General features: G+C 42.3%; 2 protein-coding genes across 2 annotated transcripts in view; both read right to left on the minus strand.

The window, feature by feature from the left end:
• Positions 1-135: 135 nt before the first annotated feature.
• Positions 136-18,118, minus strand: LOC118372173 (ras-related protein Rab-5C-like). The gene is made up of 6 exons (XM_035757968.2): positions 17,949-18,118; positions 7,495-7,859; positions 5,862-6,013; positions 5,478-5,600; positions 5,164-5,257; positions 136-1,655 (listed from the first exon to the last, which is right to left on the minus strand). The coding sequence occupies exons 2-6, from the start codon at positions 7,658-7,660 to the stop codon at positions 1,531-1,533; spliced, it is 660 nt and encodes a 219-aa protein (XP_035613861.1). The 5' UTR covers positions 7,661-7,859; positions 17,949-18,118; the 3' UTR covers positions 136-1,530.
• Positions 18,119-18,603: 485 nt separating this feature from the next.
• The window catches only part of LOC118372170 (potassium voltage-gated channel subfamily H member 4-like), a 31,148-nt gene continuing 22,492 nt past the window's right edge, over positions 18,604-27,259 (minus strand). The window contains exons 10-15 of the mRNA XM_052518719.1: positions 26,544-26,793; positions 25,464-25,678; positions 23,212-23,594; positions 22,887-22,966; positions 21,450-21,526; positions 18,604-20,969 (exon numbers count right to left, since the gene is read on the minus strand). Of these exons, the coding sequence (XP_052374679.1) occupies positions 19,887-20,969; positions 21,450-21,526; positions 22,887-22,966; positions 23,212-23,594; positions 25,464-25,678; positions 26,544-26,793 (2,088 nt within the window). The 3' untranslated portion in view covers positions 18,604-19,886. The remainder of the gene's footprint in view (positions 20,970-21,449; positions 21,527-22,886; positions 22,967-23,211; positions 23,595-25,463; positions 25,679-26,543; positions 26,794-27,259) is intronic.

The raw sequence follows: 27,259 nt of genomic DNA on the forward strand, positions 1-27,259 counted from the left end.
GGAATGAGTGGAAACTTCTATACGCTCAACATGTTGGTAGAGATACAAATAGCTGTTAGGTGAAATCTAACCGTGAAAAATCTTCTACTCTAATACCCATTGTCATACAACAAATAAGACAGGCAGACAATGAGATACCTTCCCCCTTATTTATTGGTAAAATGACAATTTGTGGTTTTGCTTGGTTTACCCCTGTCCCCCCATCTCACAGCAGTGACAGCTGCAGGTACTGTTGTGCTAGTCATTGATGTCATAACAGACACGGACTGGTTAGAGGAATCCATCCCCGATAGGAAAACGTTAAAAAAAGAACAGAAAAGCAAAAGAAACTGAAGAGAACATCTGAAACCACAAGAGGTGACAGAACCAGTGCACCCAATACCAGAGACTCTTCAGAAAACAAAAGAATTGTACACAAAATCAATAAAAAAATACATTGTTACATGACAAAAATAATTGAGGATGACAAAACATCATGTTGAGATTGGGAAGGTATTGTATTGACAGTAACTACTGACTGGTTACATGTTTGAAGAAAAATCATTATACAAATAATAGCAACATGTTTTCAATACACTTTTGTGATTTTGGTCAGGAAAACAACTCTTGCTTTATCCTTTTTATTCCACTTTCGTCATTGTATATGAATGATTCAAAAACATTACATTAATGCTAAAAATGAGTTATTGGTGACAATGATGTTAATGCACATGGTTGGATATCATAGATTAATGATAGGTGGTCTAGTCTTTGAAATCATACTGTTTAACATGTCGAAAATAAGTCAAAGTAATAATAATAATAATAACAATAATAATAACAATGTAATAGTTCAGTTAATCTACACAACTGCTATAGCTGGAAGGAAACAACTGTTCACTAACTCATTTTTTGGGGTTGAACACACTCCCTTCTTTTGCCCAAGGGTGACGATCGGGAACAAGGGAAAATGAAATAATGAAAATTGCTACATTCACCCACCACCAAACTAAACAGGGTTAGAAGTGACAAGACATACATTGAAATACTGTAGCATTATGGTAAATAAAGATGACGAGAGAGCGAGAGAGAGAAAGGAGAGGGCATAAAGATCCTTTTCATTATTCCTCCCAGTTGCGTTTGATTTTTTTACAGAAATACAGTGAAACAAAAAAGAACAGTGCTCTGTTAAGTGCGATTGGTAAGGATTGATCTTTTTTTTCCTCCCTAAGTGGGGTTGTTTTTTGCCTGGATGATGTCAGATGTCCATCGTTTGGTTGGAGATAATGGGTTGTTATGTCCTCGGTTAAGTTAAAACAGTTGTAGGTCGTCATGTTGGTCATAATTGTGTCATTTGTCTATTGGTCTGATCATTGGAACCTTGGAGTTGTGTGTTGACAGTTGATTGGCCTGTGAGCTGGTTTGCTTATCAGTTGATCGGTGCATGGTGGTTGGTCAGACCGTCAGTTGATTTGACCGTGGGATGTGTTTGTCAGCTGGTCTGATCAGTTGGTTGATACTGCAGGTTGGTTGGTGTGTCGGTCCAGTTGGTTAGTTCCCACCACAGCACTTGCTACCACCAGACTGTGGGGCGGCTTCCTGCAGGTCCACTCCTGCCCGACCACCGGCCCGGCCACCGGCTCCACCCGCTGGCTCGTTCTTAGGAAGCTTCTTGGCTACAGAGAAGGACAGAAAGAAACAGTGAGTAGGAAGCCTTTATGGTTTCTACACATTTGATTTGTTCTGGGAAGAAATGTACATCGAGTATACAAAACATTTTGAACACCTGCTCTTTCCATGACAGACCGACCAGGTGAAAGCTATTACATTTACATTTAAGTCATTTAGCAGACGCTCTTATCCAGAGCGACTTACAAATTGGTGCATTCACCTTATGACATCCAGTGGAACAGCCACTTTACAATAGTGCATCTAAATCTTTTAAGGGGGGTGAGAAGGATTACTTTATCCTATCCTAGGTATTCCTTAAAGAGGTGGGGTTTCAGGTGTCTCCGGAAGGTGGTGATTGACTCCGCTGTCCTGGCGTCGTGGGGAGTTTGTTCCACCATTGGGGGGCCAGAGCAGCGAACAGTTTTGACTGGGCTGAGCGGGAACTGTACTTCCTCAGTGGTAGGGAGGCGAGCAGGCCAGAGGTGGATGAACGCAGTGCCCTTGTTTGGGTGTAGGGCCTGATCAGAGCCTGGAGGTACTGAGGTGCCGTTCCCCTCACAGCTCCGTAGGCAAGCACCATGGTCTTGTAGCGGATGCAAGCTTCAACTGGAAGCCAGTGGAGAGAGCGGAGGAGCAGGGTGACGTGAGAGAACTTGGGAAGGTTGAACACCAGACGGGCTGCAGCGTTCTGGATGAGTTGTAGGGGTTTAATGGCACAGGCAGGGAGCCCAGCCAACAGCGAGTTCCAGTAATCCAGACGGGAGATGACAAGTGCCTGGATTAGGACCTGCGCCGCTTCCTGTGTGAGGCAGGGTCGTACTCTGCGGATGTTGTAGAGCATGAACCTACAGGAACGGGTTATTATGTTAGCTATGATCCCTTATTGATGTCAATTGTTAAATCCACTTCAAAATCAAGACAAAATATTTAAGTTCCTTTGACCAGAGTATGGTAGTAGGTGCCAGGCGGACCGGTTTGTGTGAAGAACTAACACTGCGGGGTTTCTCACAGTAGTTTCCCATGTGTATCAAGAATGGTCCACCACCCAAAAGACATCCAGACAACTTTACACAACTGTGGAAAGCATTGGAGTCAACATGGGCCAGCATCCCTGTGGAACGCTTTCGACACCTTGTAGAGTCAATGCCCCAACGAATTGAGGCTGTTCTGAGGGCAAAAGGATGGGTGCAGCTCAATATTTGGAAGGTATTTCTAATTAAGCAATAAGGCGCTAGGGGGTGTGGTATATGGCCAATATACCACGGCTAAGGGCCGTTCTCTAGCACGATACATCGCGAAGTGCCTCGACACAGCCCTTAGTCATGGTATATTGGCCTCATACCACAAACCCAGAGGTGCATTATAGCACCCTGAGGTGCATTATAGCACCCTGAGGTGCATTATAGCACCCTGAGGTGCATTATAGCACCCTGAGGTGCATTATAGCACCCTGAGGTGCATTATAGCACCCTGAGGTGCATTATAAACTGGTTACCAATGTAATTAGAGCAGTAAAAATAAATGTTCGGTCATACCCGTGGTATACGGTCTAATATACTACGGCTGTCAGCCAATCAGCATTCAGGGCTAAAACCACCCAGTTTATAATACTCAGTGTATACTTAAGTAATATGGCCAGAGGGGGTGTGGTATGTGGCCAATATACCATGGCTATGGGCTGTTCATTTGCAAGAAGCAATGTGGAGTGCCTGGATACAGTGCTTAGCTGCGGTATATAGGCCATATACCACAAACCCTGAGGTGCGTTATTGCTATTATAAACTGGTTACCAACTTAGAGTGGTACAAACACAGTTGAAGTCGGAAGTTTACATACACTTATGTTGGAGTCATTAAAACTAATTTTTCAACCACTCTACAAATTTCTTGTTAACAAACTATAGTTTTGGCAAGTCGGTTAGGACATCTACTTTGTGCATGAAGTAATTTTTCCTTCAAATGTTTACAGACAGATTATTTCACTGTATCACAATTCCAGTGGGTCAGAAGTTTACATACACTAAGTTGACTATGCCTTTAAACAGCTTGGAAAATGACAGAAAATGTCATGGCTTTAGAAGCTTCTGATAGGCTAATTGACATCATTTGAGGAAATTGGAGGTGTACCTGTTGTGTAACTCAGTGCCTCTTTGCTGGACATCATGGGAAAATCAAAAGAAAATCAGCAAAGACTTCAGAAACAAAATTGTAGACCTCCACAAGTCCGGTTCCTCCTTGGGAGCAATATCTAAATGACTGAAGGTACCATGTTCATCTGTACAAACAATAGTACGCAAGTATTAACACCATGGGACCACGCAGCCGTCATACCGCTCAGGAGGAAGACACGTTCTGTCTCCTAGAGATGAACATGCATAGGTGCGAAAAGTAAAAATCAATTCCAGAACAACAGCAAAGGACCTTGTGAAGATGCTGGAGGAAACAGGTACAAAAGTATCTATATCCACAGTTAAACGAGTCCTATAATCGACATAACCTGAAAGGCCGCTCAGCAAGGAAGAAGCCACTGCTCCAAAACCGCCACAAAAAAGCCTGACTACGGTTTGCAACTGCACATGGGGACAAAGATCGTACTTTTTGGAGAAATGTCCTCTGGTCTGATGAAACAAAAATAGAACTGTTTGGCCATAATGACCATCATCATGTTTGGAGGAAAAAAAGGGAGGCTTGCAAGCCAAAGAACACCATCCCAACCGTGAAACACGGGGGTGGCAGCATCATATTGTGGGGGTGTTTTGCAGCAGGAGGGACTGGTGCATTTCACAAAATATGGCATCATGAGGGGGGGAATTATGTGGATATATTGAAGCAACATCTCAAGACATCAGTCAGGAAGTTAAAAGCTTGGTCGCAAATGGGTCTTCCAAATGGACAATGACGCCAAGCATACTTCCAAAGTTGTGGCAAAATGGCTTAAGAACAACAAAGTCATATTGGAGTGTTGGAGTGGCCATCACAAAGCCCTGGCCTCAATCCTATAGAACATTTGTGGGCAGAACTGAAAAAGCAGGTGCGAGCAAGGAGGCCTACAAACCTGACTCAGTTACACCAGCTCTGTCGGGAGGAATGGGCCAAAATTCACCCAACTTATTATGGGAAGCTTGTGGAAGGCTACCCGAAAAGCTTGACCCAAGTTAAACAATGTAAAGGCAATGCTACCAAATACTAATTGAGTGCATGTAAGCTTCTGACCCACTGGAAATGTGATGAAAGAAAAGATGAAATAAATCACTCTACTATTGACATTTCACATTCTTAAAATAAAGTGGTGATCCTAACTGACATGACGTCATTTTTACTAGAATTAAAAAGTCAGGAATTGTGAAACTGAGTTTAAATGTATTTGGCTAAGGTGTATGTAAACTTCCGACTTCAACTGTATGTTCTTTCATACCCGTGGTATATGGTCTGATATACCACAGCTGTCAGCCAATCAGCATTCAGGGCTCGAACCACCCAGTTTATAAATGCACATATATTGTGGTACACGTACCTATGGCCATGAAGATCTCATTGACGTTCATGGCCGTCTTGGCTGAAGTCTCCATGAAGAGCAAACTGTTGTCATCTGCGTACGCTTGTGCTTCCTACACACAAGGACAGATCTTTAGAGCCCCATCAAACACATTGATACAATCAGTAATAACCCAAAGCTTTGAGAGTTCGTGCGCATTCTTGAATATCAACAGAAACTATGAAAATGACATTTCTAATACATTCTCCTGTTTAAACAAACTTATCATTGACATTTTCCACTAATAGTCCAGTGGGACTAGCAGCATCTAATTGTTAAGAGTTCCTCAGTACCTGGAAGTCCACAGCTCTTTTGTTGGCCAGGTCAGCTTTGTTCCCTGCCAGTGCAATAACGATGTTGGGGCTGGCTTGTCGTTGGAGCTCCTTCACCCAGTTCTTTGCACGTGTGAATGTATCCTGCACAGGAAAATAAACATTCTTAATAACATCATAAAAACATTTGTGATTTGATGAAATACATGACAAAGTCAGATTGCACAATGGATGTTTGTTTTCCCACACAAGAGCTCTATTATATAGCTACAGAAGTGTCAGTTACGAGAGCAAAGGTCTGTCCTTTGTTGAGGGTTTGAATAATCAACCTCAGCTAAAAAGCACTGCTGAGTGCTGACAACACTCAGGAACCAGTTCCACACGTGACCAGCAGCCGTCACTCACTGTGTTGGTGATGTCATAGACCACGATGGCAGCCTGCGCTCCTCTGTAGTACATAGGGGCCAGGCTGTGATACCGTTCCTGCCCTGCAGTGTCCCAGATCTCAAACTTAACTGTTGTGTCATCCAAGCAGACGGTCTGTGTGAGGAAGGCAGCTGGATGGGTGTAGAGACAAATCATAGACTTAGTTTCAGGCTCTATTTTAAGTCTGCAAATGCCCTACACATAGAAAAGAGGTGTACATTTGACTTTGCCTGTGCATTTCCTCACAGTGGAGTAAAACTCAGTATCTGTACAGGACAGGTATTCTGTTTTCTTCCTTAGATCGTGTCATAGGGGTATAGTTGTCCCTATTTGACATGGCTGAGTTAAACTAGCACAAGGCAAACATAATCCCAACAGCCAAGGCCATGAGACAGTTAAGAGGAAACGTGAACAGTGGCTTAATGAGAACTCGTCAAGCTACAAAGCCAGCACTGAGGAGAATTGGGAGCCTTCCAACGTTAGAGAGGAGGAAGGGACAATTATTAGGTAAATAAACAAGATCGAATCGCAGAGCACTAAGCACTGGGTAAAAAGTTACTGTGTAGTGAGAGTAAAATATACTAAACAAGACAGTCATGAAAGAGAATCCATGGAACATAAAGACACTGCTAATTCAGCCCGTTGTGTCACACGGCTGAGGGAAATGTACAGCAGCGTTCATAGAGGAAGCCTGCTCCATACTGAAGCTCAGTGACCTTTGACCAGACAGCTGACAACAGGTTTTAAAATGTTTTGAAAATGCTGACTCGTCCTAAGGCTTTGGCTAGTGTAAGCACCAAGCATCCGGTCTCTCCAGCCTCACCCTGCTGTGGCTGCATGATGCGACTCTACTTTTTAACATTTATTTAAAGGGTCATGCATAAATAAATCAAAGCAATCTAGCTAGTAAACCACTAAATCATAATGGAAATTCCCAACACCCGTGTGTAAGTTTATAACACTAGGTGAAGCTGAAAATAAATAGTTACTCATTACCCAATTTTTGCAGTGGAATTCTTTGAATGTTAAAACCATCAAGTATTGGTTTCCAGATCCGTAGATATTAGAGCAGTTCCAGGACAGGAAATCCCATTGTTGACCGACTTCCTTCCTGTTTTAAGAGCCCACAGAGAGAGACCCCCTTCTCGCAGCTCCATTCTGGCTAGCATTAAGTCAATACATACCTTCTTAGGCAGATGACAAGTACCTCTTTCTCACACTTATCCATTTTTCAGTTTGAACATTCTCCATAAAGCTTTCTGTGGCCGGGAGTAAAGACATCCCACTCCTTGTGGCATATTTAAAGTGTCAGTCAAAGGCTCGGCTGCTCATGCAAGAGTCAGGTGATCAGCTGCCAAGAAAGATCTGGTTCTGTAGCTCATGTCTGCTCCTGACCTGGCACTTGACAACAGCTAGGGTAAGGGCTGCTAGCTAGCAGTAACACATCCCCGGTTACCAAGGCATTCTAAGTGGTCTTCATTCTACTACACATTCACACTTCCAATCTACTTGACCTTTATAACATCAACACAAGGACAGCTGTAAAGCAACAAACACTAAGCATGACTAAGACAGTCAGAAGAATGACAATGCCAACGGCGTGCCTACTCACCTCCGATGGTGCTCTCCTGGTACTCGTGGAACTGGCCCTTGACGAAGCGCAGCACCAAGCTGGACTTGCCCACCGCTGACTCTCCCAGCAGCACCAGCTTGAACTGGCAGATCTTGTTGCTGGCCGCCGCGCCGTTGGTCCGTGCTGGTCCTCCTCGACCTGCCATGCTGCCGAGCAGAGAGCTTCACCGGGGTAAGAGGCTCTTGGTGGAGAATGAGGCTGCCTTGGGCGGAGGACTGGGGCTCTGAAGCGGAGCAGGGACTGGAGCTGAGACCGGGCCAGGCGAGGGTGGGCTAAGCTGGGTCAGGCGAGTCTAGGCCAGGAAGTGAGGGGGCCGGAGGAAGAGGGGACTTCACCTGTGTGCGCTGGAAGAAAGAACAGACAGTAATAATATCACTTGTAGGCAGCCAGTGTGATACAGGAAAACTTTAGTAAACTTGAGTGCCTTCAGAATGTATTCATACCCCTTGAATTATTCCCCATTGTTGTGTTACAGCCTGAATTCAAAATGGATTAAATGGTTTTGTTCAACCATCTTCACACAATAGCCCATAATGACAAAGTGAAAACATGTTTAGAAATATTGCTCATTTACTGAAAATTAAATTATGAAATGTCATTTACATAAATAAGTATTGACCTCTCCGGCAACTGAGTTAAGAAGGTCACCTGTATCTTTGTAGTGACTGGGTGTACTGATATACCATTCAAAGTGCAATTAATAACTTCACCATGCTCAAGGGGATAGTCAATGTCTGGTAAAAAAAAAAAAAATCTACCAATAGGTTCCCTTCTTTGCGAGGCATTGGAAAGGGACCTTCCACACATCCAGATAATTGTGGTAGTCATTTTTTTAAATCACACTATTATTGAACAGAGTGAGTCCATGCAACTTATTATGCGACTTGTTAAACAAAAGTTTACTCCTGAACTTACTCATTTTTTAATTCAGGCTGTAAAACAAGGTGTGAATACTTTCTGAAGGCACTTTATATACAGGTTAAAATACAGTTGCAGCCAAATATGTCCAGAAACTGGAACTCCATTGAAGGTTGTGGGTCTTCCAGCAGGACAACGACCCCTGGGCTCCCACGTGGCGCAGTGGTCTAAGGCACTGCATCTCAGTGTTAGAGGCGTCACTACAGACCCTGGTTCGATTCCAGGGTCCGGCTGTAATTGGGAGTCCCATAGGTTGGCGCACAATTGGCCCAGCGTCGTCCCGGGTTTGGCCGTCATTGTAAATAAGAATTTGTTCTTAACTGACTTGCCTAGTTAAAAAATAACTGTATAATTTTTTATTTTTTTTTTTTTTTTAAACACAGGAATGGGCATGGACTACATATCTCAAGTCTTAAAAATCCCTCTTTAACCAGTCTTCTCCTCCCCTTCATCTACACTGATTGAAGTTAATTTAACAGGTGACATCAATAAGAGATCATAGCCTTCACTTGGTCAGTCTCATGGAAAGAGTGGGTGTTCCTCATGTTTTGTACACTATGCATGCCATTTAGAGCTATCGAGGTGAATATAGGGAGTCATTATAATTTCTTATAGTCTTCCCTAAATCAGTGAGAAAAGTGTTGACTGCAAGGAGTCAATGGTGTCATACCAAGTTGGCTACACCCGTAAGTGTCTGGTTTATACCAATCTACTTTCACGGTCCAGTGTAGTGAGTCCTTTGTATCTTAACCTTTGACTGGGCTTATTATTCAGGTTCAAACAAACCTATAAAATGGTCCTGATGTCCATCAGTTACTCATTAAAAACCCCAAATGCCTCAAATCAATGCCTAGCAGACTAATTATTCTGCTCCAGTTGATCAGTGTTGTAAATCAATAATGTTCTGATGAACACCATTGGTCGAGGAACATGTCAGTGCTTCTAAAACACCACCATGGTTTGACAAGAAAACAGTTCAATGTTTAAATTAAGGTTATTTTCTGATAGGCCTACTGGAAACCTACATTGTGGTCTGGATGTCCGTTTGAATGAAGCAAGGGCTGGACAGGGAGATAAGCCCTGCCCTCTTCTCTTTTAATTATATTTACTTTAGACTCAGTCAAATACAGCAGTGAAGGAAATGTCATGGGGTCCTGTCTAAAGCAACATTTAGATATGTAGATTGGGCCATGAGTACGACCACAGTTAACCGTCAGCATTCACAATCATGACGCTTGAACGCCAAACCTCATCTAGACACATTAGCCTAAAGCCGAGTTCAACGATTGTTCACATCCAACCCAATGCAACCTGTGTGTGTGTGTGTGTTCTCAGACCACAGAGCTGAGGACCACAGTGAAAACACAGAACAGGAAATGATAGTCTGAGCTGCTTGCCCCAAGGACTCCTGTTTCTGTGTTTACAGTCCACCTTGGGCCTGCACACATCCGTCTTAACTTAGATAGTCACATGATGATCTGCAGATTGTCATCTTATGGTTGGGCCAGTGTACTCAGAGTCCAAGTGTTCTTCTTTACACTGACTTTAATATGACTACAGTAAGAAACACTTAAACAAATCTTCCATAGAGCTACTTCACGAGGTCAGTCAGCTTCTGCTTGGTGAAAGGGACAAGAAACGGAATTAATATCATAGCAGGAAGTGAACATTGCAGAAGGACAGAGTAGCATGCACATACGCACATACATACAGTACTGTTGGCCCTTTTTACTAAACCATTCACTGTTAGGACAACCAGCCTAGGTTAGCCTACAATACTAAAATCTATAACTAAGTGTGAAACATCACAATAACGTCACTAAATAGTTATACACGACACAGTGTATAGGCTTCTACTATAGGCCTGTCTTTCAACAGTGAGTGCATTCAAAGATTGAAAGAACACACTTGACTAGAGGGGGGGGGAGAGTAATGTCTGGGAAGGGGGGTCTCGCCATGGGACGTAGAGAAATGTGTACAGTTTCCTGCAATTCTACAGTGATAATACATTGCAGTTTTAAAGCTAATTCTCTACAGTTCTACACGGCTTATGCTGTGTTCCACCATCTGAGTGACTCAAACAGAACTAAATCAATGAGGGTCCCATGGCATATTTAGTTTATTCTTACCCCCAAATTCCTTTTTCTCATTTTTTTTTGTATTTATTTTAATTTATTGTTTACAGGTTTCCGTTTTGCTGTCTTATTATTATTATTGAAAAATAATAAAAATCGGACGTTTTATTTCCACAACAATGCTTAAAGACATCTACATTTGACCCTTTAATGCAAGTGTGCACCAGCAAGAGACCGCTGTTTGGTTAGCAACGTTTCTGTAGTGCTCATGTGATTGGCTATTTGTTTTGAATACTCTGCACTGGATTGATGCAAATAATCATGAAATCATTCTCCCAGGTCGGCATAGGCAACTTTGTAGTTAACATTTCATTGGCAATGTTTTTGGGAAGCCATCTCTACCAGAAGACTTAGCATTAGCATCTTCGCTACACAGAGTGTAGACGTATGCGGGCACCACACACACACACAGTTTCAGATAGTTGCAGGAACATGCAAATCACTGATGCATTTAGTTCATGTCTTAAGATAAACTTGGGAAAATTAATACATTTTCTAATAAGTTCAATACATTTGAATATTGCTGAATTCTGTTTTGTCTGAATCTTGTGATTCTGTCCACAACATGGATTTTATAGAGAATATATGCCATTTAGCAGACGCTTTTATCCAAAGCGACTTACAGTCATGTGTGCATACATTCTACGTATGGGTGGTCCCGGGAATCGAACCCACTACCCTGGCGTTACAAGCGCCATGCTCTACCAACTGAGCTACAGAAGGACCATAGAGTCCTGGTTAAGGAGTGAGAGAGAGGTAGGCCAGCCAGAGTAGAGTTGCTGTTGACGCTCAGTCCTTCCCAGGCCAGGCAAGGACCTAATCTTCTGCATGTGACAGAAGATCACACTGTGTTGGTACCACACACTGGCCTGAGAGGGTCAGCCCAGCACAGAGCAGACAGTACAGCAAGGTAGCACACCAAAGGCCTAGACTACTGCCACATACACACCTATGTGCTGATATGAAGACACAGAGGTGCAAACAAGACAGGAAGTTGTAAGAAAGCTAATAGACCAAGACTGTGGAACTAAGCTCAATGTCTTTGTGTTTCTGAGAAGAACGTAGAATCATCCTAGTATCTCTTCTAATTAAGCTACCGTAGCCTAAACAGGTCACGTCGGTCAAATGTTTGGAGGCACTTTTTACACAACGCGTTTACCAGTAGGTCTACCATTCTAAGACAAAACAACAGGTGTGACTGCTCTCCAACCTTGATAGTCTACTACACACACTATGGAAATGAAGAGGTCAGCATGCCTCACTGCCCCAGGACAAGGTTCCATAGCCAAGGACAGGGAGAAGAGGGGAGGGAGAGGCCGGGATGAGGGCTTCAGAAACCAAAAACAGGATAAGGGAATGAGAACATTTAACCAAGGCTAGTCATATGAGCCCATATTTTATATTAGTGTCAGTAACACTGATAACACTCTAAATAATATAAAACACAGAGGACAAACATAACTGAAAATCGTATCTACATCAAAAAGTCCTGTGTTCAATCCACCAGTATAAACCAAAAACAGTTTAGGACATGGTTATTGAACAGTATAGTGAACAGGGCGGCACACAATTGGACCAGCGTCGCCCGGGTTTGGCCGCCATCTAAAATAAGAATTTGTTCTTAACTGACTTGCCTGATTAAATAAAGGTAAAATGAATAAAAAATATAATTGGTAATATGATTGACTGATTGCTAGAGGGCCTGTAGTGGCTGGCCCAACACTCACTCCTGTTCTGAGAGTCACTCAGAGCAGCATCATGCATCTAAGCAGCCCTCTGCTGGCATCTTTAATGGACTCTGGAGACCTCCACACACTGAAGTGGGTCAGAGAGATGGAGGGGAGAGAGGCTGGGTCAAAGAGAGAGTAGGAGAGAGATGGTCAAATGTTCATACAGCCTCCTGTGGGCTTTGCTGCCAGCTTGAAATCCAAGCACTTAGTAAACACACAGCCACTGAGAACTGGAGGCACCACCCACAATTAACTACATACATATATTGCATGCATTGCCCTCATGATCCAATCAACAGCTTCTCACTCACATGCATGAGGTAGACTTTAATGCTATTCAAGACAATGCATGCACAAATATATCAAATGAAGAAGCCACGTTCATGATGGACATGCTGACCAAACCGACTCCGCGTGTGTATGTTGGTGTTCTCTATCCCCACCAGCCGCGTTCATGCAGGTTAAAATACCAAAACCAACTATATTAATTTGGCGTCAGGTCAAAACACACATGAAACATTAAATTGACATTTAGCTAGCTAGCTTGCTGTTGCTGGATAATTGATCCTGAGAGATAAACATTGGGTTATTTTACCTGAAATACATCTGGTCTTTTTTTTAAAAAGCTGAATCTTTGACCCACAGATAAAAACGGGAAACCTAGTTCATTTTTAGTTAAATTATTTGATTAATATCTCCTTGTTCAGAGTCTTTTTCTTCTTCTGTGGATTTTACATGGCGATTGGCAACCAACTTTAAGGTGCATTACCGCCCCCAACTGGACTGGAATGTGGACCTTGTTCATCTTTCAAATCACCCACGTTGGTAAATGCTCGTAAAAACCAAATGGGTCGATGGGAGAGGCGGGACTTGCAGCGCACCTAGCGTCTAAAATATAACCAAGTTCTATTAGAGCCTGGCTACGCAGACACACGTTTACACACGCAAGCACTTTGGATTAAACAATTAAATAATAAATGTACACATTCATGTCATTCAACATGGTCAGTTTGGTCAGCATGTTAGTAAGTCTGAAAAAGAGTGTGGGGGAGGGGGAATTCTCAGTAGCTGTTCAGTTTCTATTTAACATGACCAGTGACATCAGTTACCATCAGTGTGGGTTTCCTCTTATACTTGACATCCCAAACATTACACACACAAGATGAATGGGTCCACCCACCTGGCCTTAAGTTGGCTAACATTAAGTACCCACTCTCATATTTGGCCATGAACCCCATCCGCTATGCACCACACTACTCTTAACTAGGGACGGGACCCGACCAGTATCGCGATACTCTTAAGTATCGTGGCAAGGAATCAAAAACACAAAGTGGATTTAACTTTAGGAAAACAGCCATAATGTTGGAAACAAACATTATTTTGTCATCCAGAGTGATCCATTATTTATTTTTCCAAGCTATCGCACACAATGTTTTACACACAGCAGATTTTTTAAAGGACCAAAGAGTTAGATCTGCTTCGTGGTTTCATTTTTGACATGGAAAACATATTCTGGTATCGTCCCAGCCCTACTCTTAACCTCAGAGCCCTCACAGCCAACCTCATTGACCACAACTAGCCTAAAGGTATGCTTCAATCACAGCTCACAGTCCCACTGTGCTCTGCTGTCAGGTACAACTTAGCCTGGGTGCCAGTCAGTTTCTGCTCTCTTGTCAACTTGTTATGGAATTGTCATACCAAACATTGCTGAAAGGCTTGATAATGACATTGGAGTAGGCAAAAGCACAACCAGATCTGGAATCAGGCTAGGTAAAACTCTTAGGCCAGTGCTGTTCATGGGAATCAGAAGGGGGTGGAATGGGACTGATCAGAAAGAGAGCCCGATGTTATTGGACTGAGAGTACACGGTGTTACTCGACTGGGTAGAATGAAGTTAGTTGTACTATGAGAATGCACAGAATTCCCCTAAACAACTGATTAGGCTAGCACTGCTAACAATACACACCCCAATAGGCCTCTGAGCTGTGTGTTCCCAAAGGACAATTCAGTCTCCCACTCCTAGACTCCAGTTGAACCATTAACTAGCCCATTTCCTGGCACAGCCATTATCTACAGATGTGTCAGCGTGCATTCGTCATCAATGCCATGGAATTAGTGGTGCAACAAGCTGTCAGGCAGAGACGTAATTTAACCAGTTACCAAGGAATAAGTGGTGACATGACAACAGGTTTTCTGAACTCCAAAGGTGGAGGGACCAGAGGAATTAGATGTAACGGGGAGGGAGGGTGGAGCTAGCAGCATCCATACCACCCCGCCTGGCCTGCATCCAGCTGTTAGCTTAGCTTTCATCTGAAGTTTAAAAGGGTTGGGCCTGGATGGGAAACCGTCAGGGAGGATAAACCCAGAGAGGGAAGAGAAAGCGAGACAGTCCACTGTGCTACTCGATTAGGGTATGCAAGAGATACTAAGCCTAAAGAGTAAGGGATGGGTCAATTGGAAGAGGAAAGGTGACTAAGGCTGCGTATAGACAGGCAGTCCAAATTCTGATATTCTTTTCAGTCGGTAGTCTTTTGACCAATCAGATCAGCTCTAAAAAAGATCTGATTTTAAAAGATCTGATGTGATTGGTCAAAAGACCAACGAGTGAAGAAAAAAAAAAATCAGAATTGGGCTGCCTGTCTAAACACAGCCTAAATCTCTGGGAATGCAAACTGGATACACATCACTAGCAAATGATTGGGGCAGGCAAGGGGGAAATAATTTCCTTCTCTTTCTGACTCCCTCTGTGAGAGACATGACAGCCAAGCAAAAGCCTGTGTAATACAATTCTAATCCATGCCGATAATTTTGGTCTCTTACATTAAAGGGAAATGTATCCAAGTGGTGGAAAAAGACAACAGTTTCAGAGTTAATTGAAAATAAAGCCATTGTTGAGTAAGCCGAGATAATTCCTGAAAAAAAGTCTCTCGTGGTCCATATGGTCCATCTACTAGAAACTCGTGGACAATATGATACAGATATTTAAAAAATAATAAATGAAAATAATGAAAACTAATATTTATAATTAAAGTATAAATTACCAAACTTACAAGGTAATCTATGACCAAATATTAAGGTGACCGTTTTAAATTACCGGTAGCTTTGCAACCCTAAGTGAGATTTTAAAAAACATCTGTTTTTGCATAGGCCTACTAGACTAAACCCCAAACCCCAATTCAATTTGAGCATGGGGCTAGTATGAGAAATAACCCCAGACAGAGCCTCGGCTGCAGAAATAAAGGGTCGGGGTGGGGTTAGTGAGTGTCTCAAATCAGGCTGCGAAGAAGCACACACAATTATTAATGGCTCAAACTTAATGAAATAATTTCCCATTTGTTTAGGCCTAAATTGTGGTTTAATCAATAGGGGGCATACATTGATCTTGTAAGTCTCAAACAAGTCTGGTAGCAAACTGACCACTAACCCAGTCTGCACACAGAACTCTCCAGCTTGGGTAACAGAAAAAAAACATCACACCTACAGGATATCTTCAGTCTTTTGAGGAGTCATCAGAATGACCCATTGTGAATGGGCATGCTTCTCCTCCTACACACCCGATTCATTCATTCCTCTATCGACGCCAATGCATTACAACCTTTCTGACCACACTAACGCATACTAATTAGGCTTACTTTGGATTGAACATTGAAAAGTGTTGCGTCTCACGTATGTTATTTTACTAGTTATTTTTCTGTCAGGAATATTTGGAAATATCCTAGAAACTGTCTTAACTAGGCTTACAACACAAAATCAAACAAACATCTTATGCCAGCTTGTAATATTGCCTTTTATATAATTTGCCTGTGTCAAAATGTGTCACCACTCTCAAAGGACAAGGTCCACACCATAACATGGCAGCAACTTGGGAAAATTATTAAAAATCCCTTCTCTAGTCCTGTTATTGAGCCATAACACACCAATGAGTTTCCAATGAGGATTTACCCTGGTGTTTACCCAAAAGACTCAAGCTCAGTCCACTTTTCAGCTGACACTTACATAACAATGTCTAAAATGTGAACTTCAACAGCTTCTCACAAATGAACCGTCTTGAATGATGCAGAGGTTGACTCTGCTTGCCCAAAGTCTTAGTGTCTCACTCCTGATAGAAACTCAATTACACTAGAGCTTACATTTATTATTATTATTATTATTTTTTTTTAAATCTGCAATTCAGTCTCCTTTTCACCCCATTTAACAAATGATTTACGTAACAAAAGGCACATCTCAAGATGAGTGGGTTATTTGAATCAGCTGTATAGCGCAAAGGCAAAAACCAAAACATGCACCCAGGGTTTGGGAAACTCTGCTCTAAGGTATGCAATGACTGACATGACAAGAGGAAAACGGACGATGCACTACCCAATGTCATAATTGCACCTTGTACATTCTACTATTACAACTTTCAGGAGTAAGTTGAAAGCCGAACTGAGTTCGGTGGGACTCCCGTGCCCACCCTCCTGCCGACCGCACAGTTTGTGAACAACTGCCATAGATGACCTGCAGTAAAGGTGAAGGAGTGAACAAGGGTACAGGACTGATGAGACGCAGGAAGTTAGGAGGGACACCACATTCCACCATAGACCAGAGAAAAGGAAGCATGCAATTCATACAAAAGTAACATGACACAGACAGACTTCCACGATGAGGGCTACATCAGATAACTGACCTAGCTGTACCACCATTGACATCAAGTACAGACAAAAAATGTAACTCAGCAAATGATAGCATTCACAATGATGAGCCTAATTAGATACAGCCATGCACTTTGAACTCCAATTATCCAAAATATGTTTTGAGACCTAACTAAGTAAACGATAACCAGTGGCAAGATAACAATTAACGTACAAGAGCAGGTGACGTGGGTTACTGCAAGATGGAATGATTCGTGATCAGAAAGAATAAGTAGCTATTAAGTTGGTGGGTTTCAAACTTCCTCATAATATCGTCATCATCACTGATACCAAGAGCCTGCTGACACCAATGGCAATGAGCTAAGATGCTCTGTTGAAAGCTAGAAATCAACATATGAAAGGTTTATCAAATTGATTGGACCAAAAATAAAATGTACTAGCTATATAGTTAGTTAGCTGTCAGTTAAAGGCTAACTAGCTATGAAATACAAATACAAATCTAACACATGACATTTCTGTAATTTAGCTAGCTAGCCCACCAAGTTACAGTAACTAGCTAGCTTTTAAAAGCCAAACAATTTTATAAAATTGTTATATAATGTCAATAAGAGCTGTAGTTGAGTAGGTAGTTAGCTGAGTAGACGACAAAAATATGTCTACTGTAAATTAACGTTACTGCCAGTAAAAACCAAATTGAACGACACTGACGAAAGCTAGCTAATGCTAACTAACTTGGCTGTTTATGATGACATCGCACAGAAAAGACGGGGTAAATCAAACATTAAAGATAAATAACTATTTGGTCAAATTATGAACAAAGCTTTTTATTGTTTGCTAACTAGTTACCGCATTAGCTCTCTGCTCAAGTAATTAGTCCCATTTAACATATCAATCTGACAGTCGTTAGCTAGCGACATATCTCTGGCTAGGTAGCTAGCTAACGTTAGTTTACTGTCTGGTTGCTTGAGCAAAATTTGACAGTGGAAATCTGAACCAAAATAGTATAGATAACAGCTTACCGTTAGAGGCAAATGTCAGACATGCGTTCCCTTTTCTTCGTATACACTCACTTTGCACAATTTCGACTGACGACTTATCTCTCTATCACAGCTCACTACGACTGCTCAACACATAGGCCCCGGCCTTCACTTCTGCTTGGTGCATTTTTTTCCGGGATCCTCCCACTTCTTGAAGGTGTGGCTTCCCTCTGATTATGTGTCGTTGGGAACCTGGGAACTGTAGTTTACTAAATTAATTAACACAAATCTGGCCAGGGATGATTATTTAGGAGTAATCTCCGTAAACAGCCTTGTTGGCTCCCACATTGTATCAATGCTACTGATTTTGCCTAGGATCGGATTTACGAGACTAATGTAGGAGTGGCAAGCAGTGGCAGTTGCCACTATCCCCAGTGCAAGATTAAACCGCATATATATTTTTAAATACGTAAAAAAACCATCAAACTAGCGTTTACATAGGCAGCCCAGTTCTGATATTTGTTTTTACACTAATTAGTATTTTAACCAATCATATCAGATCTTTTTAACATCAGATCTTTTTCAGAGCTGATCTTTTTGGTCAAAAGAAACACCCCTTGCACCAGATAGACAATCAACAACTCAGATTCGGTCCCATCGTTTTTCAAATGTATTTAATAAAATCTTTACAGGAGTTTGCTTTAAATGTATCACCATCTGGTGGCGCTAAAGACCGTAATATTTGCCATCATCTCTCACATCATTTCAGATCTACATTTTGTTCATCAATGTACACTCACTGACCCAAACGTTCATGTTGTGGGTATCAAATGGAGAAGCCCCAGTATTTTAGTGTGGGTTTATCTAAAGGCATAGGTCTATCTAAAGAGATATTGTTGGATGTTGAGTGATTGACTAACAATATTTATGTAATTGTGTACCACTACTGTGACCTGCTCAGTTTAACCTTTCAAGTTATTTCATTTTTCACTTCAGATGAGTCCCTGTGAAAAAAAAATATATATGTTAATATTCTGTTTGCATCTAAATAGTTTTATTTTACAACTAATATCAGTTACAAACAAACACAATGATATACAACTCTTTCAGTCTGCACACGTTGTTCAAATCATTCTGTAATTTGTACGCTTCTGAAACTATTGTACTTGTACAGTCCGCTATACATTGCACGTCTTATTTCAGTCTCTGTTACCAAATAAACAGTCAAATATACAGCATAGAAAAAGTCAGAAAATGTTCAAGACACAAGAGCAAAAAGAGATGCAAGAGCTATGAATAGCCATATTGCAGAAGAGGGAAAAACAAAAATAACCATAGGTCCTCTTTGACCAGCAATCCTCTGGCAGGCTAGCCAAGAAACAATTTCTTAAAATAATAAGCACAAACATTGGTCATATGCTGTAATGTCCAGACTGCTTGTAGAATGAGCTCCACAGTGTGTTCACAAACAATGGCATCGAAATAAAACCACATGTCAAAATAATGCTCATTAGGTGATGATACTTTCTATGTAAACACAATATAATGAAGGAAAGGGGTGAGGTTTGCTGTTTCCATGGCTGCCAGGTCTCAATGTGATATGTCTAGAGATACCCTCCGGTTAGTAATACCTAACTTTCAGTTCACAAGAAATGCGTAATAAAACACAAAGATTAATATTTTTGTAAACTGAGTCAGCTTGTCTTCTTAATCTCTGGTCCATATCAATGATGTATTTACAGTCAAATTAAATAAACAGTACATCAAGTAGTAGTACAATCAGTGTCGATATTATGTAGTGTGATTGCTGTGTGGTGTATGTTTTAGACTGTAAAGCAATCATTCATTTCTCAAATGTAAACTCATGTAGCATAAGAGATGCAACCAAAACGGGAGAGTTGAGTTGATGGGCTCAGCGTTACTTTGCAGCAGTAATGTTCCAGTTTATTTATCTGGTCTCTGTGGGTCTCCAGACAGTTGCTAATGTGTCACCTCCAAGCCCCAGAGAGGCTCGACTTCCAGGACCTGCTGTGTGCTGATGTTGGTCTCCTGGGTCTGGGACTCTGCCTGCTCAGCATCACTTTGCATCCTCTTAGGACTCTCCCTGCCCCGTGGATACTCAATGTTAGGCCCTCCACAGTATGGCCCTTGTCCTGCTGACTGCCCCACCAGAGGTAGGGATGAGTCCAGTGTGTGAACAGGGCTGGAGCCCACCAGGTCATTCTTCCTGGCTCTGTTGAGAGAACCCTGCCCCTGGGTGGTCTGGTTGTGCGTCTGATTGTATGTTGGGCTGACAGACGTGTAGCCCCCTGACTGAGAGCTGAAGGTGGTGTGGAGCTGTGGTTGGCCGGTAGGGGTCAGTGAGACGTGGATAGGCGTTGGGGAGATGGACGGTGAATGGCTGCCGTCAGAGTTGACCTGGACACTCAGGGAGGGGTGGGACTGGCTGAGGCTGCCTGGGGAACATAGGGGACGAAAGGTACTGATGGTGGGGATGGAGGCTTTGAACTCAACTTGACCAGGACCCGCACCTGGGAGTACTGGGAAGGCAGAGCTGAGATTCAGAAGAGATGGCACAGTCCGGCATTGGGAGTGGCCCATGTAGGGAGAGTTGGGTGTAGTTCTGGAGGTCGGGAAAGGCCTATACTGGGCTTCAAGTCCCTGACCAGTGGTTCTGCCTCTGTCCGAGCAGCACAGACGTAAACAGGATGACCTGGGATTGGACGTCTGGTGAAGGTGCTCAACCTCCACCTTCTGACCCATGGCGGGACCACTGCCCTGGGGGGGCACCCCACCGTAGGCCCACATGTTCCTGGCAGGGTGGCTGAGGGGGTAATGTTGTAGGTGAGATGGGTGAGGTCCAGCAGGCATACTGAAAGGCACCCGTGTCTGCCAGTCATTGGCAGCAGTCATGTTGCTGCTGAGGTTGGGGTTATGGGTCATCTGCAGGCCGTAAGGAGATGGCAGAGGGTAATGAAACATGGTCACATGGCCCTGCAGGAAACACATCATCTCATGGAGCTCCTTGGTCAGGTTGGACACCTCCTGGTTAAGGGTATTCATCTGGAAAATAGATGGCATGCAGAATAATGAAAGCTATAATCTGTTGCTTGGTTGAATAGTAATTATTCCAAGGCAGGAGAGTTCTATTTTCTCTTTCTATGTCAGAAATGGTAGAAACCAAAAACAAGCACAGTCATAAATGATCAGTCGGTGTTCCGTGAGCTTTCAAATCTGGACCATCTCCAATTTAACAATCCTACATTTTATTTGAGGAAAAATGTCTTTAAATGTTCTCTTGCCTACATAGCCTGAGTGGTGTATGTAGTGCTGAAAGTGTGTCAGAGATGACCTGTTTTTCGACACTCTTTAGGGTACAGCGAAAGTAGAGTACGGAAAATGAAGTGGGAGAACAAACAAGTTTGCGTCTCTTGAGCTCTTTCTACCTAGATGGAGCAAATCGTTCATTTATCAGTTCATTGATACATCATTATGTTGGTTTATGTGTCCATTTATTCTGTCAATGTGATCGTATGTTCATACCTCTTTGCTTAGCTGGCTGATGTTCTGTCTCACCTCCTCTGTTTCCAGAAGTAAGTTGGCGCTCACCTGGAATGGGTCTATAAGGGGGATGGGAAAGGATGGAATGATCAGTGCTTTCACACCCCACTCCAACATAAAGCACTTTGCTCAGACCATTTCATTTGTATGAAAAGCCTACTTGTACTGCTTTGGATCATTCTAAAAAAGCATTTTCTGACCAATCAATTCAGTATCCTTGCCTAAAACACATTTCTATTTACTGTTAGAAAACCACTGTTAAACCTATATGCATGTATTTTGGAGCTGTAGAGAGATTGCCAGATTCTGGCAATCTATACATACTGCTGCACAGAAAATACTAGATGTACAGTTTGATATGAACCCGTGTATCTATCTTCTTAATGCCCAGCAGGACTTTGTTCTTGATCCTGACAGAGAAAATTTGCTTATGACTATTACATACTTTGCTAAGAAATGTATTATTCTATTGTGGGCCTCTAATACCCCTCCTACATTTAAAATGTGGATTGACCAGATTGTTGACTTGCTCCCTCTTGAAAAGCTCACTTATGACCTCCACAAGAGACAGCCCAAGTTTGATAGACTCTGGTCTTCACTATTCAACTATATTTCAAACTGGACAGAGTGAACGGGGTGACTAGGGAAATGTGCAGATACATGTTGTGTAAGCAGCTGTAAAATCTAAAAACAAATGATTGGCTCGTCGTGTCAGCGAAGGCTAGAAATAGCTGATAAGAACCTTGATAGTGTTGCTGCAAGTTTTATATATGTTTTTTGTGTGTTTAAAAAATATATATATTTGTGAGTATGTGTAGGTATGTAGGATATGTGTGTGTGTATGTGTGTGAATGTATGTATGTATATGTGTACATATGTGTGTGTATGTATGTATATGTGTACGTATGTATGTATGTATGTATGTATGTATGTATGTATGTATGTATGTATGTATGTATGTATGTATGTATGTATGTGTGTATGTATGTGTGTATGTGTGTATGTGTGTGTGTGTGTGTGTGTGTGTGTGTGTGTGTGTGTGTGTGTGTGTGTGTGTGTGTGTGTGTGTGTGTGTGTGTGTGTGTGTGTGTGTGTGTGTGTGTGTGTGTGTGTGTGCGTGCGCGTGTGTGTGTATATATATATACACCAAAAAAAAAACTTTTATTATTTTTCTTAATCTTTCTTAATTTCAATTGTATTTTTTCATTTATTTTATATGTTATTATTATATATTTGAACTTCTTTTATTTTTTTATATTTTTTTAAGCCTGTCACATCTGTGAATGTGGAATGTGTTTTGTTGGTTGATTGAAAAACAAGAAAACTTAATAAAACTTTAAATTGAAAGAAAGAAAGAAAACCACTGTTAGAAAAATATATATTTTTGTAGTTAAACCATTGTTAACCGGAGACCATTACCTTCGCTATTGGTCTTTGCCTCGCCTTGATCCACATTGAAGTGAAAAGACTGCCCATTATCCTCAATTCCATCCACAACCCTAGAGGAGATAGGAAGAGAGGTTCATACTTAAGTGGGTTATGATTAAATATGAAGTGATTTTCAGTGAAATAAATTGAACTGTAATCTGTCTTTGCTGTTATTACCAGGTAAAAAATGTTTTGGTTAGTGTTTTTTTGGTTAGTGGTTATAGTCTTATTATCCTACAAACCTTAGGCTCAGGTGCTGGGCTAATGAAATACAAACGCTAGTCATTTTGATTGACACTTATGTCTCATTACTCACCTGGGGCTGAGGTCCAGAGGGCTGACACAATGTAGGGAGGGTATGAGCAGCTTGGCTGGCCTATGGGATGGGCTGTGATCTGTGACCATGTTGGGCACTGGGGCGGGAGTAACCTCCTCATTGGACAGCAGCTGAGGGGAGGGGCTACGGCCTCTGCAGCCCTGGGCTGGGGAGCGGCAGAGATGGAGCGCACTGACATGTCGAAGCTCCTCCCCCAGCAGGCTGCTGAGGCCAGGTTGGCAGACGGGGCTGCTCAGGCCATGCATCAGGAGCAACTGTCCTTGGTGGGATGCACCGGTGGGACAGTGGCTCATGTCCTCACCAGACTCCACATCTTCTGCCTCCACAACGAAGGGAAGCTTGTGGTCCTTATCAACTCGCTCCTGAGGGGCAGAAGGTGGGAGAGGAGAGGCATGAGTAACAGGTTCTCTGTAGTTCTCACAAAAAACCATGCATGCCCTCCAGTAACCTATTGCCAGTGGAGGAGGAGAGAGAGTGATACACACAGAGTTAAATGTGATTTTAGCTGCCGGTAATGGGTAGCAGGGGCGTCATGCACTCTAAAAATCTGAGGGGGCACAGAGTATGCGAGGATGGCTGGGGGATTGTCCGGAGGGGGGCATGTTGGAGAATTGTAATATTTTCAAACACCTGAAACAGCTTTCTCCTGCAATCTAGAGCCATATAATTTTCTATGGAGTTGGCTTCAGCTAGCCAGCTAGATACGTTCCCAATCTCCCAACCTCATAACTAGCCACCAAGCCATTTCAGGCTGTCAATCACTTTAGAGTAGCTTATCTAACTATCTTAGCTGGCATGCCTGCTGGCAAAGTTGGTAGACTTTAGAAAACCAAGCAATTACTAAGTGCACTGAATAATCTTAATCTTTCAAGCAGATTTTATCAGAGATGCAGAGAAGCATATTTAGTTTCTTTAAAAAAATAACCACCAGACCAGTCAAGAGGTACGCTTAGATTTAGAAAAATACTATATAAATACTATATCCTATGCATGTTCGTGCAGTATATTGAGATTTGTGATTTACAATAGTCAGAATAACACGCTCTGGAATGTGTAGAATAGAATTAGGCATAATGTTTATGTCTCTAAATTGAAGGAAACATATGTTTCAGGTGTTTAAAAAATGCTAAATAATCAGGGTCCAGCCCCCCTCCGGACCACTCCCCCTCCATCCTCACCTACTTCGGCAACAAGAGACTGTGTGTAATTTCCTTCAAATAGCTGTTCTGCTGTGAGTCAGTGCTGTTCCTCTCAATTAGGTGCACTGCCTACTTAGCATTTTCAGTAGGAGTTAGATTATTTAGCTGTTAATTGTTATTCTTCAGAGTGACATTTTTGTCGGTCAGATTATTATTATTATTACGTTTATTTCTACCAGACCATTTTCACATTCTGGTAAATTACTTTTGAGAGAATCAGTTAACTCCCACGCACAATGTAGAATCATTAACGCGTGGACACTCACATGTCATAGAAACACACATGCATGTGCACGCACACAAAGGCATATGCCTACTCCAACACCCACACAAATACAGGAAAAAAACAAGGGACAAAATCAGCCTCACAGAGATACACACATAGTAAACACACTAATGACAGCCCTTTGTTAAGCTCTCAATAAAGGTGGCAAAATGGGGCCGTGAGAGTTGCAATCCTGCTTCTTTCAGAGAGAAGTTCTATCTGGGAATGGGCTAGATAAGAACATTGTGTTCAGCCTTTTATCAAGTTATATGTTCACCTAAGAGGGAAGGGCAACGGGTCAGGGACCAGAACCCTCATATCAACCTCAATCATTTAAATGTCTCTGTCCCAGACCAAATATTCAAACACTTTGAAAAATGGAATGATGAGTCACAAAGACTATTCACAACTCAAGGTGTAAATGTTTTATTTGGACATTTAGCTTAAAAGATTCTGGCTATGACTACAAATGTTCTGAGCTCTGAGTTGTTGATAATGTGAAACTGGGACTATGTAGACGTGTTGGCTGTGGCTGTAGGAGCATCCCTGAGTTATCTGTCAGTAGCAGACTGACAGGTCATAGTAATCACCATCTGTAGTATAGTAATAAAAAGGCACACATTTACCTGAGAGAGCAGAGGGGACCGTGAGAACCTTGTCAGTCCCTGGACAGTGAGTCAGAATGAGTCACAATTCCATTACAGTTTACACAGTCCACATAGAGTAAACTTTGAGAGAGTGATTGAGTGAGCATGTGTGGTTCTCACCTCTGCCTCGCTGCCCTCTCTCAGGTTGTAGGTGAGGTTGTGGTGGATATCAGAGCTGAAGCGACTGCCATACTCTGGGTAGAGGCCCAGGACCTCCCTAAGGGCACAGACACTGATGTGCTGCAGGTCACAGTAAGTCAGAGCCTTCACGTCCGCATTGGTCTTGATCACCTGGTCTTGCGCTGTCAGGTCTGCCCCAATCAGATCACCTTTGCCTAGAGACAGATTACACAATTAATAATCTGACTTGATTTGATTCTCCTCTCATACAGTATAATGACAACATCCATATTGCTGAGATAACAATTGAGGGATATGAATGAACTTTTCACCAGCGATCAAGACGACACACTGGGCGTAAATATATATATTGATTGCAATTGTTCCCGAATGAGTGAGCGTTCATGTGTAAGGGATTAGCATTTTAATTGTTATTAACTCTTAGTCGACCCACCATTGCCCCTCTGTCTAACAAGCTGCCATGTCGGTTCAGCCCACTAGGGCACATTCTATCATTTCATGTAACCATATTTACTGTTTGTTTATGCATTTCTGTGAATTACTTAGTTAGTAATAAATGATTTAAGACAATTGATGTATGGATGACTCATAGTCAAGACTGGGTTCGTGCAGATAGCCAACAATTTACGACGTTTGGAATGAGACGAACGAGAGGTAAAATAAATAAATCATTAATCAGAAGACAATTGATCAGATATGAAAATATCTGAAAGGTTATATTGGGAAATTATAACTTTGTAATCTGAATACTTTCCTTGGTGCCCCCTGTTTCCTTGTTATTTACAGTTACACGATGAATTACTTTGATCGCGTTATACTAATTACAGGGAATCTTTGATAAAACTATGTCTTCAATTTATTGACAGTAAAGACACGACACCTATATAGTGTACTGCTTTTCTGGCCAAAAGTATTCCACTATAAAGGGAATAAGATTCCATTTCAGACTCTGCCAAAGAGTTGATAACAGAGACGGAACGCCGACATGAGAGGCAGAAAAAGGAAGGTATGAAAAGAAAGTGTACTCCAGAACAGGGAAGTGAGTTGTCTAAGACGTACCCAGGATAGCAAGGACCATGCCGCCCTTCAGCACCTCTAGAGACCCAGAGCAGACAAAGTAGTTGGCCTGCAGCGCGTCCCCCTGGCGGATGAGGTACTCTCCCGGAGCACAGAACGAGGTCTTGATGTGCAAGGAGAGGGAGCGCAGACACCCCCTACTGGCCCGCTCAAACACTGGCAGCTGCAGGATGTCCTTGTTCAGGTGCATGGCGATGTCCGCACGAAGTTCGTCTGGGAAGTCACGCAGCAGCTGACAGGAGGAGAGAAGGAGGACATCAACACCCACAATGCAATGGTTTTGTATCAGATTATAGAGGTACCAGAGAGGGACAGTGGTGTCCGAGGATGAAGGCTAAAGGAATGTAATGTGTCAGTTGAGATGGTCGACCGTAGAAACCAAGTTCAAGCCTATGAACACTGTGAGGAGAGCCAATCACCATTTATTCAGAAACATGTATTAGATTTATTGTTGAAACACACACAATTCTCAGTGAGTATACAGTATCTTGTATTTTGTGTTGGACTCAAGCTATATTTTGGCTAGTGGCTACACACTTCAATGTACAGTAGTTGTTTTCATGGGAGCTTTCTTAGATGACTCAAATCTCTACATACAATGTGCACTGTAGATCTGTTTCACTAGTGCTAGACTGGCATTAGCACCAGCTAAGAGGTGTAAGAAATCTGCGAGATCTTGTCTGTTGTCGCCCCTTCAG

This window comes from Oncorhynchus keta, chromosome 5 (assembly GCF_023373465.1).
Source record: "Oncorhynchus keta strain PuntledgeMale-10-30-2019 chromosome 5, Oket_V2, whole genome shotgun sequence".
In the NCBI taxonomy this organism is placed as follows: Eukaryota; Metazoa; Chordata; class Actinopteri; order Salmoniformes; family Salmonidae; genus Oncorhynchus; species Oncorhynchus keta.

What these genes read in the sequence shown, in the direction of transcription:
- LOC118372173 (XM_035757968.2), bottom strand. Translation starts at nt 7,660, where the DNA reads ATGGCAGGTCGAGGAGGACCAGCACGGACCAACGGCGCGGCGGCCAGC. An exon ending in CCAGGAGAGCACCATCGGAG is followed by an intron (nt 6,014 to 7,494) that starts GTGAGTAGGCAC and finishes ACACCCATCCAG; the next exon opens with CTGCCTTCCTCACACAGACC. An exon ending in TCTATGACATCACCAACACA is followed by an intron (nt 5,601 to 5,861) that starts GTGAGTGACGGC and finishes TTTCCTGTGCAG; the next exon opens with GATACATTCACACGTGCAAA.